Source organism: Micropterus salmoides, unplaced genomic scaffold (assembly GCF_014851395.1).
Source record: "Micropterus salmoides isolate LMB-PRFRI ecotype aquatic unplaced genomic scaffold, ASM1485139v1 Ms_hic_scaffold_20, whole genome shotgun sequence".
Classification (NCBI taxonomy): domain Eukaryota; kingdom Metazoa; phylum Chordata; class Actinopteri; order Centrarchiformes; family Centrarchidae; genus Micropterus; species Micropterus salmoides.
The window spans coordinates 12,090,635-12,106,861 of NW_024041151.1; the positions used below are offsets into that span (position 1 = coordinate 12,090,635).

Here is a 16,227-nt window from a genome sequence, read left to right on the forward strand (position 1 = left end):
TTAATTCATATAATGATAGAAATTTGTTTTAGGTTAGGGGCTCACATACCACATAAAAGCATACATCTATTAAAAGACTCAAATAAAATTACATTAAAACACAAACAATTCCATAAATAAATAAGACTGAAGCAGCTGGCCTGATGGGAGTAGTTGAAAGTAGTGGGGAAGGGGGTGTGAAGGGATCTTGGTGATGGAGTCTGACTTTCTTTTGACTGCGTGACTGACTGTTGGATTTGAGTGGTGCCAGTGATAATGGTCAGTTTTTTCTTGCCTTTCTCTTTGAGGAATTTGTACCAGGATGCAATCTTGAATGTGAGAACTGATTCTGTACTGTTGTTAAATTGTCCTGTCTGACATGAAAACCTTTCAGGCTTCTCAGGAGGAACATGGGCTGTTGGGCATGCTGCATTTTAAGTCATAGAAGTGCAAACATACATGTTTGTTGTTGCTCAACAACCCTACAAACTTGGGCAACAGAAGTCTTACAACAGTCTTCTTCCACGGAGTTTGCAAAGCTCAGCATGTGGGCACTGATCTGTGCTGAGGAAAGAAGGAATGCCATTTAAAAACAATTTTTATTCCTCAATTATTTCCTGAATCATAATTATCTAGCACCATATAGCATCTTTGCAGGAGCCTTAATGTATTTGTATCATTTGCACAGAGTTTACTTTAGTTTATTTTACAAATCAGCCTTTCTGTTATCCTGGTGCCTGCGTAAAGGACACCCCATGTAAAAGTTACATAAATGTTTGTACATTCCTTGAATGACTTTGTTGAGCTATGGTGATATTAAAGCTGGGGTGAAATGAAAAGGTGTTTTGGGGGATGGGCTTTGGAGGGACACTGGAAGGGAGGGGGTGGGATTTTTTTGGTAGGAAAAATGTAAAATGTAGCAGTCCCCCCGGTTGCCTTTTTTTCTCCAACGTTAACAGTTGTTAATGTAAATGTGAGGTTTTCATTTGGCTGCTACTGGGTCTTCAAGTTATGCCCATCACTGTATCCTAAATATACAGGGTGGCAGTTTGAATATTATCTTCTCAGATACTGGACAGGGATCACTCAGTTTTTTAGTTGGGCTATAGTAAATCGAAAGGATCCTAACACATCCCTCTCTTTTTACTCCACAGGAAATGACCCACTCATGGCCCCCTCTCCTGACAGCTATACACACACCTAGCACAGGTGAACCCTCCAAGTCTCCGTTCCCAGCCAAGGTAATTTATTAAGTTTATGCTCACTGGCACTGCCCATGTGTACATAAGAGGAGGGGTTGGCATCCTCTCTTGCGTTACCTTCTCAGATGAAGTCTACTGTAAGAAAGGATAAAATCCCAATTCTTGAGAAAAGTATTCCAGTGTTTAACCAAATCCAGTGTTTGCCAAATCAAGCGGGTATTTTACAAAGTTATAGCCCCTTTTGCGCAAAACTCCCTCACTGATTTGGCCAAATTAAGAATCATTTCTGGTGGTGGAGAGATACTTACTGCCGTGGATTTGCTTTGATGCCAGAACCAGTATGCTAGAAATGCTGCAGCTGTACAGTGGCCTTCCCCATTACTGGATAATTTACAAAGCATGTTCATGTTCCCAGAGGAAGACCTCTTTCCAGACCCTAGTCTTGTCAATTAAAGATTGATGTGCATATTGAGTGCCAGTTATTACACAAATGTAGCTGTACAAATCTAAATCGAAACATGTATGACCCAGATTAAAGCTTGCTTGTTTTTGTTTTTGTGTCCTCTGTCTTCACAGGAAGCAGAGCATGTTTCTTCATGTCCAGGACAAAGTGAGTAATGAGGGAATGAAGCAGAGTACGGTATAAGTTACTGTATCATGGAAAATCAACACTGAAAGCAGGCGGTCATCATGAAACAGCTGCTATCCACAGAGTTAAAGCAGCACCTCTCTCTCTCTATCTATCTATCTATCTATCTATCTATCTATCTCTCTCTATCTCTCTATATTTTTTTTTTCCTCAAAGCAATGTTTCTGTGTCAACTTGTAGAACCATTGTGTGCCCTGTTATATGAACTGGCCACAAAATAACAGCCGAGGAAAACAACCCTATAATTTCATCTCAAATTAACCTCCGAAGAGAGAAAGATATAGAAGAGAGGAGGAGTGATGTCTCACCATTCTCCAGCAGTCTCTTCTTACTGATTATGATGACGTTGTTGTGATGTCTTTTACTCTCTATTGTTTCCCGTCTCTCTTTTTTTTTTTTCAGTTGTAGTAAAGCAAGTGCTTCTATGGTGAATAATCTATTAGGAAGCAAACAGCCCTTGTCTTAAAGGGATACTATGCTATTCTGCAGACAGTTTGTTGATAAACAAACTCATGAATGCGCATTGCCATGGTAACCAGTCCTACTCTGCTGAAATATAGCAGAATCCACAGCGCACAGTCTGCTGTCCGAGAGCAAGTTAGCCTCAATAAGAGGGCATGTTTTAGCAGCACTGTAGAAGGTGTGACAACAAGCCTGACAATATTTAAATATGTATTGAAGCAAAATACTTTTCTAAGCCTAAATCTAACATACGGAGTCTAGTTTATTTATCGGTAGGAAAATCAAGAGGAACTTCAATAGTAGTTACAATTAGTGAACAAACATCAAACGAACAATATGTGTAAGCACACAAACGCTGCATCCAAAACACAACAGAGTAAAAAAGTAGAGAGTTACTTGAAATAGTTTGTACAAAAATACAGTGATGAGTTGGGAAGCACAGGAGCAACTGTTTATCTCCACGGCCGAAGTCAGTGCTAACTTTGGGGATAACCTGCTTCACTTTAATTAACAGTTTGCAGCAACACACAGGAGCTCCTCTTTAGTCCTGAGAAGCTGTGGTCTTTATTCACCAGTCACTGTAACTTCTACTGTACATTTACTGCTGAACAAGGTGCTGACCCGTTTCTCTCTATTCACCGGGGCTCTGTTAACACACGCACTCCATCTATTTCTCCTCTACCGCACACACACTGACCTAAGCTAACAAAGCTAACCAGCTGGGATCATCACAAACGTGACAACAGACAGACAAGACAGTAACGCTGAACCTGTCGTTTATGTGGAACAGCAAAGCTAACGCCTACTCACCTGTCCAGCAGAAAAAGAGCAACCTCCGCATCGGTTTTCATTCCTTTCAAATCTCGTAGATTTATCCTGCAATGAAACACAGGTATTCCCCTCGCCTGGTCTTATAACTTGTCTCACAGTTCCTGAGACCTTTCCCTCTGTGGCTGTTTCTGTCATCTTCACAGCTAAAGTCGCGTATTGAGTTCAACATGTTCGAAAATACTGCTGTTTATTTACATTCTCTCTCCCACTGCTTTGAGCGTGCCACTGCCACCTGCTGCTCGCTCCAAGCAGCTTTGTTTGTACTACAGACCCAGGGCCCGGATTTTTTTTCAGAGCACACGAAAATCGGAGAGCTACCTTCCCATGAGGAAATTTGCCGAATTTAACAAAAAGTGTATTGGATTAAAATTGCAAAGTACCCCTTTAAGGTGTCTAAAGGCATCACTTTTACCTGCAGATTAGTTTTTAAAAGTTTGATCTTTCTAGTGTTGAATAAATTATACTCTGTGAAGTTATCTTTAGTCAGTGCTGCAGTGCATTGGAGCTAAATCCACATTAGGGACCAATGTTTGTTTTCTGTCTTTTCTTTCCAGAGAAGTGTGAATCATCTCCTGCAGATCCATCCCAGCTCATCCAACAGGGCTCCTCATCGTAAGTGACTTTTCATAAGGCCAGTTTTGTACTATAATTTCAAAAAATTATATTTGATAGAGAATCATTGATTTCACATAGTGTTAACCAGTCTTACCTGTCTTAACCAGGCAAGTTGGCTTCATCAGGGTTTCTGCAGGCTGTTTTCCACCAGCCAGTCAGAATCAGCTGGTTTCACCCACCATGAGTTCAAATCAAAGGAGCATTGTATAAATTCTACAATCAGAAGACATTTCAGAAAAAATAGTATTACAAATATTTTCATTAGGGCTGCAACTGTTGATTATTCTCTCAATCAGTTGATCTGCAGATTATTTTCTCAGTGCATTGTTTTTTTGTGTAGAAAGAAATGAGATAAGATGATGTATTCAGCTTGTTTTATTTTACCAACAGACTAAAACATAAATATATTTATACTAATGTTATAAATGACAAAGGAAAATACCCACATTTGAAAATCTGGAAACGGTTTGGCATTTTTGCTTGAAAAATGACTAAATTGATTAATAATTGCTGATAAATTTTCTGTCAAACATCTAATCTATCAATCGACTATTCTTCATAGCTCTAATTTTCAGGAAAAAACTGTAGAATTAACAAATTGCATTTCTACCATCAAACCCTTCCAAATGAACGGTTTACCATCACTTTACTTAATTATAACTTTAACACCACTATGTCATGTTCCTTTGGTGTGTGTGTGCTGTAGTTCATTTCAAGCGGCACATTCCAGAGGGGTTGAGTCTGCCAGCTCCAGCGACTCAGAGAGTAGCTCAAGATCAGAGTCGGACAGTGAAAGCACCACAGAGGAGCCACCCAAACCCCCAGTGAGCATCTCAGTTAAAACAGAGGTAATTTGCTGCTTGTCCTTTATGTGTTCTATATAAACATGCATTACCTGAGCTGTTTTCTGAACCGTTTGCTCTTCCTTATTTGTTAAAATCACCTTGTTTGTGTCTTTTTATAGCCTGAGGCTCCGGCGGTGAACCATGGTGACTGGCAGTTGGGGAACTGGATCAGGCCCAGTCAGCAGAGCTCCAGCAGTGAAGGTCAAAGTGGTCAACAGGCCTCTGAGAGCCTCGCTCACAAACCACCACCGACCACTCAAAGTCCCAAGCACTCCAGTGTAGAGGTGGTCGACCCCGCCAGGGAGTCTAAACCACAGCTTTCTTCTCACCCGAAAGAGTTCACTGAAAAACCCCAGCAGCATTGTGAAAGCCCTCAGGACAGCTATAACCAGCAAAGTAGCCAACCCCCCCCCTCTGCTGATTTAAACAGCTGTAGCAGTTCCAGGAAACTTTCATGCAATACACACTCCTCAAAACCAACCAAGACAGGTTGCCCAGATCACACTGAAGCAGCAATCGGCGTGAAGTGTGAGGAAGTTGTAGCCACGCAAGACAAAGACCCCCGTTTCAAAGATAGACCCAAGGTAAAGACGAAAACGGGACATGGCAAGAAAAGCAAGGACAGCAGAGACACTAAAAGACTCAGTAAGAGGACTAAACACACATCACTTGACAAGCGGAAGGCTGGATCTGAGCCTCAACCTCAAGTCAAGCTGACACTGAATGGTGCTTGTCCATCATGTAGTGTGCGATATCCTAACCCCTGCTCCTGCCCCACCCAAAGTCCTGTTCAGCCTGACCAGCTGTCTCCTGTCCCACCAGTTAGACTCAGTTGTAGCAAACCCAAGTCAGGGACCACCTGTCAGAAGGACGCCAAGATTCCTCACAAAACAACCCACAAGCTCTCAGAGAAGACTGGGCATAAAACCAAGAGTTCTCGGGACCCCCATAGGCCTCCTAGATCCCTGCTGGTGAAGATTGATCTAAGTCTACTTTTAAGAGTTCCCCAGACCTCCGGCAACCACCAGGAGATACCCAGAAATGCAAAAAGATCAGCACTGGTCATAGAGCAAGATGACGGGGGCAGTGATGCTTGTACAACACACAAACTCAGCAAAACCAGCAAAAAGAGTATACCTCAAAATGTGAGACACATGAGGGTCCAGGGCTGCTCTAGTTGGCATACATGTACATGATGAAAGTCTGTTTTTACTTTAACTTGTGCTTTGTTGTCTTATAGGTTGAGGTAGACAATAAAACTATTCCCAGGAAGAAACCGAGGCTGGAAAACAAGAATACCTCTTCAACTCATGCTTCTCTCAAACTGGAGTAGGTCCCTTTTTAAATCAGTAGCATCCCATACCATGTTTTTACCAGAGATAACATTAACATGTGTTAAGGCAAGACACTACAGGCAGAAACAAAGCGTTTTCATGCACTGGTAAATTTTGAGATTTTGCTTCCATAACAAGGAAAGAAAACAGCCAATGTGCCCATTTGGGTGTTTATTTTACTATGCTTTGTAGTTTTGCACCTGTAGATTTCTCCTAAATTCGAAAAAAAGTTGGCATTAGATATGCTATAAATATATTTAAACATAACATTTCAGAAAACCTGCAATACAATTATTTTGTTTTGTTTTAATGTATGCATCACTTGGAAAGTGATGGTGGTGTCTCGCAAAATGTATGAAATTTTACAATACAAGTCTTTTATTTTTATTTTTTTTGTCACACGCTGGACCTAAAATCTCTACTTCAGTAGCACATACATACACCAGATCTTCTATTTCTATCGCTATCCTGAGGGTTTTTACAGAGGGATTTGTTGAGATCATTTATAGCCAAATTTATACAAACCATTTCTTTTGTAAAAGCAATTGCTGTTGACAGTATTTTCTGATTTATGGAGTGACGATAAAAAAGAGAGATCCAATATTCCATCTGTAAAAGCATTTCACTCTAATATGTCAACAAAATTAATTTTAACCTGACTTTATCCAATGTTCAGATTTCAGTTTCATGGTGATATTTTTAAGTTAAAACTTTGGCCCAGTTGACCTGCAGGCCTTCATAGAGAGGTTTTTTTCATTGTGGATGTGTGCGAGTCCGTTCAGTCACATCACACAAACTCTCTCATCTTGTCACTGACAGAAGTTCCAGCAATTCAAAAGAGGACCGGGATCGAAAGAAGGCCAAGAAAAATCCTGTTCCTTTGCAGCAGCCTCTGACACCCAAAGACACTGCAAAAGACTCAAAGTCACACACACGCAGTTCTGGGGAGACACAGGAGTCCAGTAAGGACGCTGTAAAGAGCAAAGACTCCTGCAAGCACAAGAAGAGCAGTGGAAAGCACACAGAGCACCCACACTTTGAAAAGGTGACTGTCAGGATATAAGTACCTAGCTTCTAGACAAGCTTCTGCAAGTTCTCATAGTTTAAATGATTTTAGTGCTTGTTCATTAATTATTACAAGAAAAGAGAAGCCATTCAAATTTTAACTGAATGTCTCTCGTGCAATACTAGCAGAAGCCCCCAAAGAGTAGCCTCGCCGTCACATCATCTTCACAGCCTGCTAGGGAAGCTTTGACCAACAGACCTTTGCTCAGACTTGAGGACAGGTAAAAATCTTTTCTGGAACCTTGTTCAGTTGTTGTAAAATATAGTTTTTAATTTATGTCCTATAAAAGCCAGCCTGTGCCTGGACCTAGCTGCATTTTCTCGGCCAAGATGTGACATTTCCTCTATTTCCAGACTTAAGTCTGTCAGTTTTTCCACAGCGGAAAGAAAATTCACAGAACAGAGACTGTTCTGAGATCTTACCCGCAGACAGTGTTGGTTTTAGCAATGTACCAAAACTTCCATGATGGGAAGTCACAACATTTTAGGGTAGCTCGCCTGCTATCCTGTAAAAGCTACAGTAAGAGTTAAAATTTACTTTCAAGTATGACCAAATGTGAGTCACACTAATCATTTTAGACCAGCTTTCCATGCTGAGATGCTTGAGAAGGTATCTCATTCGCCTGTGTAGCCTTTTAATCTCTCCCTGTAGCTTCTGAGTTTTAATTGTAATTTTGGCTGATCTTTGATGAAGCTCCTCATGTTCTTACAGCCAAATAAAGCCCAAGTGATACATTGATATGTAATATAATTATTATTAAGGACATTAAAGCTCAGAGTGCAAGTCAGTAACTTTGTGAGAAGCAGTCCAAAGAAACCAGAGCATCATTTGTGGATTGTTACTCAAGACTTATTTTGTGTCAGTGATGAAAACATTTATTGTGTTCTGAGTTGTATATTGTGACTCGTCTAATAAAGCTTTCACCTGTAGGCAGTATCCAGTGAAGCATTACATAAAGGAGGCAAAAAAACTGAAGCACAAAGCGGATGCAGAAGTAGGTTTCTCTTTTTGTTTGTTTTTTGAATTCATTTACTAAAATTACTGTCATCTACCCAGCAACTTATAACCAAACTCTCTGTCTGTCTCTGTGTGTAGTCAGATAAGCTCAGTAAAGCTTTCAACTACCTGGATGCGGCCATGTACTTTGTTGAGAGTGGCATTGCCATGGAAAAAGATCCTCAGATTTCGATGTCTTCCTACACTATGTTTGCAGAGACTGTGGAACTGCTCAAGTACGAACCCACTTTTATCATGGATTATCTGCACTATTAGTAGCTTTTTGTAATAATTAGTTTGCATGTTTGCAAATCTATAGAGTGCAGGGTATGTCTGTAAAGACATTGATATGTTATCAAAGTTAAATTCAGATTAAAATAAAATTTAATTCAGCTATAACGTGAAAGTTTTTGGTTCTATAACTAAATTTGATTAATGCATTAGTTTTACTGCCACATTCTCCACTCTCACAGGTTTGTACTGAAACTTAAAAACTCAGTGGACCCCTCTGCTCCACCCTCAGAAAAGGACTTTTTAGCTTTATGGTAAGGTGTAGATGATACTTTATGTGCTGTTTCTCCATACACCAGAATGTCTCTTGAGATATCCCTAACATTACTGGTTATGGTTGATCTCCTGATTGAGCTTCATTTAGGTTTTTAAGCTTTCCACCAATCTGTGTTTTGGTTCTTGGCAGCATTGAGTGACTTTCTTCCAATTCAAATTCTCATTTGTGTTCATGTCAAAGAGATGTGTACTTAACTTCAATGGCATTCTGAAGGTAGTAGTATGTGGTGCTGTATAATTATTATAATTATGTCAAATATATTTATATTGAAAAGTTGATAACGTTACAGCAACTCCTTGTAAGTGCAAGATAACTGCACTTAATAGATGTGTGGCACTTTGTTAGATGGGCAGTATAAGTAATTAATTTTACTGTCCGTTACTAATTCTGCCAGTCAAACTGATTCATCATCAACAAACATTTGGCCTATGTTGCTTAAAATATCACAAAGGGTAGCACATAGAGGAAACCCTTAAATTTTACATAAGAACTAAAAAAATACATTTGTCCAAGTTGCCAAATCATTGGTTAAGAATTTAAAACGTGATATAGAAGAAGAGATTGTATACTACGAGTTTCCACAACATAGTCAGTGAAAAACTAACATTTACTTGTGTCTTGTAGTTTGAAGTGCCAGTCTCTCCTGCAGATGGCCATGTTTCGCCACAAACACAAAACTGCACTCAAGTACTCAAAGACGCTCACTGATCACTTCAATGTAAGCATTTAGGCATTACTATAACTCCTAGTTTGCCACTGTAAATGTTTTGTAATTATTTAGGTAATAGTAGTTGTACTAAGTGGCAGTAGCAGCTTGTTTTTTATAATTAAATGTGGACCTCTTGCAGAGCTCTGCTCAGACAACACACGATCCCTCCGTCTTAACATCAAAGTAAGTAGTTTCCGTGTTACATTCACTGTTTGGATATATTGAGCTAAGCTGTCAGAGGTGTGTAGCACATGAAAAGTCTACATCTTTTTTTTCCTTTTCCTGTTTCCTTTTAGAGTCACACACACCCCGTCCCCCAGCATACCGTCTCCAGCCAACACATCCACCAGCTCAGGCCCCAGCTCCAACCACAGTGGCAGCGGGTTGGTTGTGGACCCTGTCAGCAGCACCGTGGCGGTTCCCCAGGCCATTGAACAAGTGGCATTCGCCTATGTCAACATCACTACACTATTCTTGAGTGCGCATGACGTCTGGGAGCAGGCGGAGGAGCTGGCACAAAAAGGCAGCGGTGAGAATGGATGGAAAAGAGAGGGTGCTACCAAAATCAAAATAGGTTATGTGAATCTGAAAGGCTGCTTGATATTTGTAGTGACAGAACTTTAACTTCAAGTAGATTCAGTTAGGATAAGTTATTTTTTTCACTGATCCACAAAAAGCTGCTATGTTTCATCAAAAATAATAATGAAAAACAAAAATTCCAAAGTGCAGCGTACAGCAATGCTAGGAATAAGAAAGTGATGGAATTTGTGGCAATTGTTGGTTTTCATTTGGCTAAGAGAAAGCCATAAGGTAAAAACCACCATTGGTGACAAGACGAGATTGTGGAGCTATTAGTAGGATCGATCTCATGCAGCGATCAAGCTCACGGGGTGTTAGCACTTCTAAAACTCCTAGGTAACCAGTGAAGGACAGCAGGGACTGGTATTATGTGGTTGCTTTTCTTAGAATATGCTAAAAACTGATGTTTTGCCTGCCGAGATTAGAATAAAGTGTGCTAAAAAACATTGACCTTCTGTTCCGGTCTCAGTTGAACAAAACAGATCTGCACCACTAGTCCCATGGGCTTTTTTTTGCTAAACAAAATTAGATTAGGCACCCAGACCAGAGGTGGAAAGAGTACAAAAATATTATACTTAAGTAAAAGCTCATATTTTACTTAAGTATAAATAAAGTTACTGGTGTAAAAATCTACTCAAGTAGCTCATTTAAAATTTACTGAGAGTAAATGTTACTTAGTTACTTTTTCTAAGTAACGTTTGAAGCTGAAGGAGGCAGTTCACTGAGGAGTAATGGTTAAAATCTGTAATTGTAATGTAACTCTGATTGGCATGATATATTAATCACCCGGTTTCGATGCTGTTTTGCAGCTGCGCCGTTATTGTGCTCAAGACACCGGTAGTTACTGGTGGTAAAAGCAGATGACTTGTAATGCCAAAGGCCACAGACGTCTGGAGCAGCTAAACAAACTATTGTCGGGCAGTTATTGGTATTTTCCGTAATTATATGAGCGGTCATGATCTGACACACCATGAGTCTGCAAACAGCGAAAGTGAAAGGAGTTGGTTACCTGGCTGAAGGTGTGCAGCCTGTCGCCTGCAGCTCTTTAACAGCTCATTGTGTCTGCTGCTTCTGATTCTTGCATTACTCACTGCCATATTTCAAACTGCTCCGCTGTCTAAGAAACTGTTGAAAATGACGGTTGTCTTGTGTAGAGGCATTTTTGACGAATGAGAGCGACCATTGCTAATCTCAATTTACAAGCAGATAGCATTTCCTGTGACTACTTCAAAATAAAAGTCATTTTCACAGCTTACACTGATTCATGATAAAGCAGTTGTTCTCTTGCACTTGAAGCCAAAGTGTTTTTTCCTAGCACTTTTTTTTTACTCAGTAACGGATGTGATTTGAAAATGTAGGGAAGTACAATACTTTAAACAAAACATACTTATGTAAAATTACAGATTTAAAAAACTACTTCAAAAAGTACAAGAACACAAAAAAGCTACTCAATTACAGTAATGTGAGTAATTGAGATTTGTTACTTTACACCTCTGACCCAGACTAGATGAGATGCTAGGTACAGATTTCAGTAACGCATAATACAGGACACATTACACACATCAGTGGCACTGGCCTATAAGATCAGCTTGCAGTCACCCTGCAAGTGCATTCAAAAAGCCATTCCTTTTATAGATAGATAAAATGTCATCAGTGCTTCAGTGCTGTTAATGACTTTAGTGATGTTTAATGTTTTAAATATTTCTGCTTGTTTCAGCTATGCTGACAGAGCTGGACACAGTAATGGGCCCACTGAGCCTGTCGTCAAGTATGAGCTCTATGGTCCATTATACGAGACAGGGTGTCCACTGGCTGAGGCTGGACAGCCAAAAGGTAAAGTGACCAGCAACCAGCTGTCGTTCCTGAACTCTGATACTGACCTGAACTGTCCCTCAGGCTTGTGCCAGTTGTCTATATTTTTTTTTTTTTGCTTCACATGGACATGAACTCATCTCATCAGAAAGTGTAGACACAAGATACCACGCTGATCATTGCACTTGTTATTCATTGTTTTCTCTTGTGTCCACTTTGGTGTCTCTCTTTCTCTCTGGCACTTTTATGAACTTGGGTTACATCTGCTGTAATCCACATATTTCTTGTCTTGCACCTGCTTTGTACCTTCCTGTTCCTCAGCTGGTGTCATGGAATCATTTGCGAATCAGGCCTTTATTAATTATTATATTATATAATTATAATTTTCCGCAGCCTTATCATTTGGTTGTGGTGCAAGTACTGACACAAATCTTATTTAATATCATGACTTTTGTTAATAATGTTACTATTATTGATGACCTGATCTGCAAAAGGACAATTAAGTCACGACTGGTCACCACACAGTTTTTCATAATTGATGGTTTCATTTCTCTCAAAGAAATTCAGTTTCCCTGTTTCAGACTGAAATATTGGTTTAGTTTGGATTCAGGGATTTTGTATTTTTTAAACTCCGTATTGTGTTTTCCCCACAAATCAAGTCAGGATCACCTGAATTCAGGTGTGCAGTGTCACACATGGCTGAAGTAATTTATGATAACATCTGTACTGACGACACAGTCTAATTTAGACTATGTTGGAAGCAAAGATAAGTCAAATATGGGGAAAATGTATTAAATCAGCATTCAGTAAAATCATTTTAGCTAATCCGCCATTGGCCTTTTGTATATTCTGTTTTTCAAATGAGTGTTCCCAGCTCTGGTTAACAAACGTTTTCTGTTTCTGCTTCAATAAAAAGTGTGTTTAAAGATACATAAATAAGATAGGAAAAAAAAACGTGCCATACATGTTGAATGTAGAAAGGTGTTGTCCGTAAAAAAGATGCAAAGTAGGAAAGGTTTTATTGATTCAGGGGAGACGTACCTGCATTCTTTGCTGAATGAAGTCGTCATCGTGTATCGGGTGTAACCGTAGCGTCGGTGGAACTCATGCTCATGCCAGACGCAGGTTTGCATCTTTACTCTTGTCTGCGTCGTACTGAATGATGATTGGAAGTTTTTGATGTCGTGGTTTTGGTATGATGGTTGGTGGCTGCAGCTCGTGGTCGTGGCAGAAGTGATGTTGACAAGTAGTGGCTAGTTTGTCAGACCAAAGCAGGGTAGATATTATTCTTGTCATATTGCACTCGTACCCTCCTACTGGAAATTATACAAGAATCAAAGTAAAGTAAAAATCCTAATTATAGATAGTTTCTTGGTTAACTACTTGCAAGAACAAAAAAAAAGGGGGGTGGGGGGGCGGATAATTTTACATCCCTGACTTTCCTTTGGTATTGTGTTGGATGTGGTGGTTCAAATTGGGCATTAGTTTGAGTTACCTTTCAAGTATAGTGACTACCACAGTCATTCAACACACATGAAATTACAGTAGTGCTCCCTTATGTTTTTGCCCCAGTAAGCTGCTTTCCTCTCTGTTTCCCACACTTTTGTTGAGTAGCAAAATGTTGAGTTGCAAAATGTTTACTAAATCTGTGGGAGTAGAATAAATGGCCAAACTATAGCTTACTGAAAAATGCACTTTTTTGAGTATTTGTAGTTAATTTCAGTGCGTCATTGGACAAAAGAGCAGCATGTTCTCAAGACCAGCTGGACTATGCTGGTCTTTACTCTTGTTTATTGTAACTTTGATTCAAAGCAATAAAGCATGAGCTTTGTTGGCTCAATTTCTTTCTAGTGAGGTGTCACCCGTTCTTCTAGTGATGCAGGAAAAGAAACACTGCTTTGGATTAGCACAGTCAAATGCGTACAATTGGGCTTTGAAATGTTTCGCTTGTTAATTCAGTTGGAGTGTGGATGCAATTAAATGATAAAAGGGCTAAATGAGGATCACTAAGTGTTCCTGACTTTATTTTCTCACAAATGATAGTAATATTTTTTTAAGTAAGGAGCGAGTACACTGGTGCCACGGCATTTGAGATTTTTTTTTTATGTACGGATCATCAGCAGGCTGCTCTGAAATGGTCCTTGGAGTTTCTTACCACAGATGTCTACACTGCACACAAGATCATTTTGGCATTCAACATACATAAAGTGCAACTGCAACAGTATTTTTCTTTTTCTTTTTTTTTTGGTGTTCTTGTCTTTTCCAACATGTGGCTTTATTTCCATCTTCCTTGATTGTTGGTGCTTTGTTTATGAATTACTCTGCAACAAGTTTACACTTCCTGTCCAAATAATTATTTACTGGAAAAATACTGAATGGAATTTGAAGGATGCTTTTTTTCATTTTGTGAAATATGTAAAGAATTTGTGTTGCAGTGTACAAAGATGAATAAACACTGGACATTTATGTTTTGTTATTTACTCTTATTTTTCTCACAGAAAAACAAGAATTGCACAATTTGAGATTTGGAGGTAAAAGGTAAATAACATGTGAACAGTAAATTTACATACACAACATTTCTGAATTACTCTGGACATGTATCAAACTGTTGCATTTCAAAAACGTAAGTGCAATACATCTCATTTTTATGAGTGTATTAGAATATATACAATATGTGAATCCTATAGAGACTAAATTAGTCTGATTCTCCTGTGAAGTTGGGGTTGCTGAAAGCAGGCTGCAACAGAACAATGACACAACTTAGTATTTACACTGAGAAAAACGTAACCATGTGTTCACACCTATGGTTCACACTCAACCATAACAGGCTAAATAGCTTACCACATCAATGTGACTGGCTGTTCTTGTTGGCAGGCTCAAGCCGCTCAGCTTATACCCCCGGACACTGAAGACATAGCACAGCAATCCAGCTTTCAAGGCTAAAATCCCAACGGGTGCAATGATGGTGCCAGCTATCACCCCTCCATCTGTACAAACACAGATGTGTTGTGTTAAAATGTACTTTTCATTTAAACTGATGTGCAACAGTTGGTGAAGTGTCCCAACATGTCATAAGTTAGAGTTATGGTAAGATTTGAGTCTTTAGCCATGCTAGCAGCTCTGTTAGGCTGTAGTTAGGCACAGTAAATCAATAAAATTGATCTGACAGTGCTGCTTTGAGCTAAATGCTGCAAAAACTGATAGGAATGCTGTTTTCCACATTCTCCTATACAGGTGAAACTCGAAAAATTAGCATATCGTGCAAAAGTTCATTTATTTCAGTAATTCAACTTAAAAGGTGAAACTAATATATTATATAGACTCATTACATGCAAAGTGAGAGATTTCAAGCCTTTATTTGATATAATTTCGATGATTTTGTGTACAGCTTATGAAAATCCCAAATTCAAAGTCTTAGAAAATTACAATATTACATGAAATCAATAAAAAAAAGAAAAAGATTTTAAATACAGAAATGTCAGCCCTCTGAAAAGTATAATCATGCATATGTACTCAGTACTTGGTTTGGGCCCCTCTTGCATGAATTACTGCCTCAATGCGGCGTGGCATGGATGCTATCAGCCTGTGGCACTGCTGAGGTGTTATGGAAGACCAGGATGCTTCAATAGCGGCCTTCAGCTCTTCTGCATTGTTCGGTCTCATGTCTTTCATCTTTCTGTTAGTAATGCCTTACTATGGGTCTAAAAGGGGCGGGGGCGGGGGGGCGGGGGGGGGAGGGGGGGGGGAAGTCCATCCATTCGTTCACATGTAGGAGCCCTCCTCCTGCGTTAAAAGAAAATATAAGCTTGGGTTCAGTGGTTCAAGGGCCAGATTACCCCAAATTACAGAAGATAAAAATAAATTTGTGGCACTCGCAGCACTACAAAAATTCCTTGGTAGAAAGTAGTTCCCTATCCACAAATACAGTGAAGCAAGTTTAATAAAACCTTTTAATGTTACGCTTTTTGTAAAATTGTAATTCATAAAATGTGTCAGTGATTTCATTATACATTTATGCAGTTGCGAAATATTTTGCTTCCAGGTTGAATGCTTTAAAGTCCCTGAAAACTTACTTTGTCTGATGGGCTTCTATATGAGCAAACTATTTAGGACAAGTTTAGTAATTTCACTCAAGTACCGTGAGGTTCTCATTCTTTGTATTTCCATTTTATGCTTCTTTATACTTCTACTCAACTATATTTATATTTAGGACCAGTGTGTAATATTTAGGAGGATCTAATGACAGAAATGCAATATAATATACATAACTGTTTTCAGTGGTGTATAAAGATCTTGCATAATGAACTGTTATGTTTTATTACCTTAGACACCGCGGGTCCTCTTAGATGGAAGTCGCTATGTTTATACAGTAGGCCCTACCCCTAACAGACAAACTGCTTTACAGAGCGTGTTTCATCTCTACGTTGAATACGTACGAAAAAGTAGTGGTCGTAGTAGTTGTCTGGTTTATTAGAAGTAAGAAGAGAAGTGAAATTCGGACAAATGGAGGACCACACGCATTATTTAGCACAAAAGCCGACAAAGTATGTTGTCCTCCGTAGCTTCTCCTAAAGGGAGGG

The 16,227-nt window shown here is 39.4% G+C and overlaps 1 protein-coding gene across 2 annotated transcripts in view; it reads left to right on the top strand.

Annotated features, from left to right (window-relative positions):
• LOC119914383 (AF4/FMR2 family member 1-like) overlaps positions 1-14,695 on the top strand; it is a 29,451-nt gene extending 14,756 nt beyond the window's left edge. The window contains exons 5-21 of one of the 2 annotated variants that reach the window (XM_038733670.1): positions 1,134-1,220; positions 1,758-1,791; positions 3,678-3,735; positions 4,445-4,586; positions 4,703-5,728; positions 5,824-5,912; positions 6,737-6,962; positions 7,109-7,203; positions 7,914-7,977; positions 8,079-8,215; positions 8,453-8,524; positions 9,172-9,265; positions 9,396-9,439; positions 9,553-9,785; positions 11,553-11,668; positions 14,146-14,185; positions 14,522-14,695. In XM_038733670.1, coding sequence (XP_038589598.1) covers positions 1,134-1,220; positions 1,758-1,791; positions 3,678-3,735; positions 4,445-4,586; positions 4,703-5,728; positions 5,824-5,912; positions 6,737-6,962; positions 7,109-7,203; positions 7,914-7,977; positions 8,079-8,215; positions 8,453-8,524; positions 9,172-9,265; positions 9,396-9,439; positions 9,553-9,785; positions 11,553-11,668; positions 14,146-14,169 — 2,541 coding nt within the window. In that variant the 3' untranslated portion in view covers positions 14,170-14,185; positions 14,522-14,695. The remainder of the gene's footprint in view (positions 1-1,133; positions 1,221-1,757; positions 1,792-3,677; positions 3,736-4,444; positions 4,587-4,702; positions 5,729-5,823; positions 5,913-6,736; positions 6,963-7,108; positions 7,204-7,913; positions 7,978-8,078; positions 8,216-8,452; positions 8,525-9,171; positions 9,266-9,395; positions 9,440-9,552; positions 9,786-11,552; positions 11,669-14,145; positions 14,186-14,521) is intronic. The other variant, XM_038733671.1, reaches the window with a different exon arrangement.
• Positions 14,696-16,227: the final 1,532 nt, after the last annotated feature.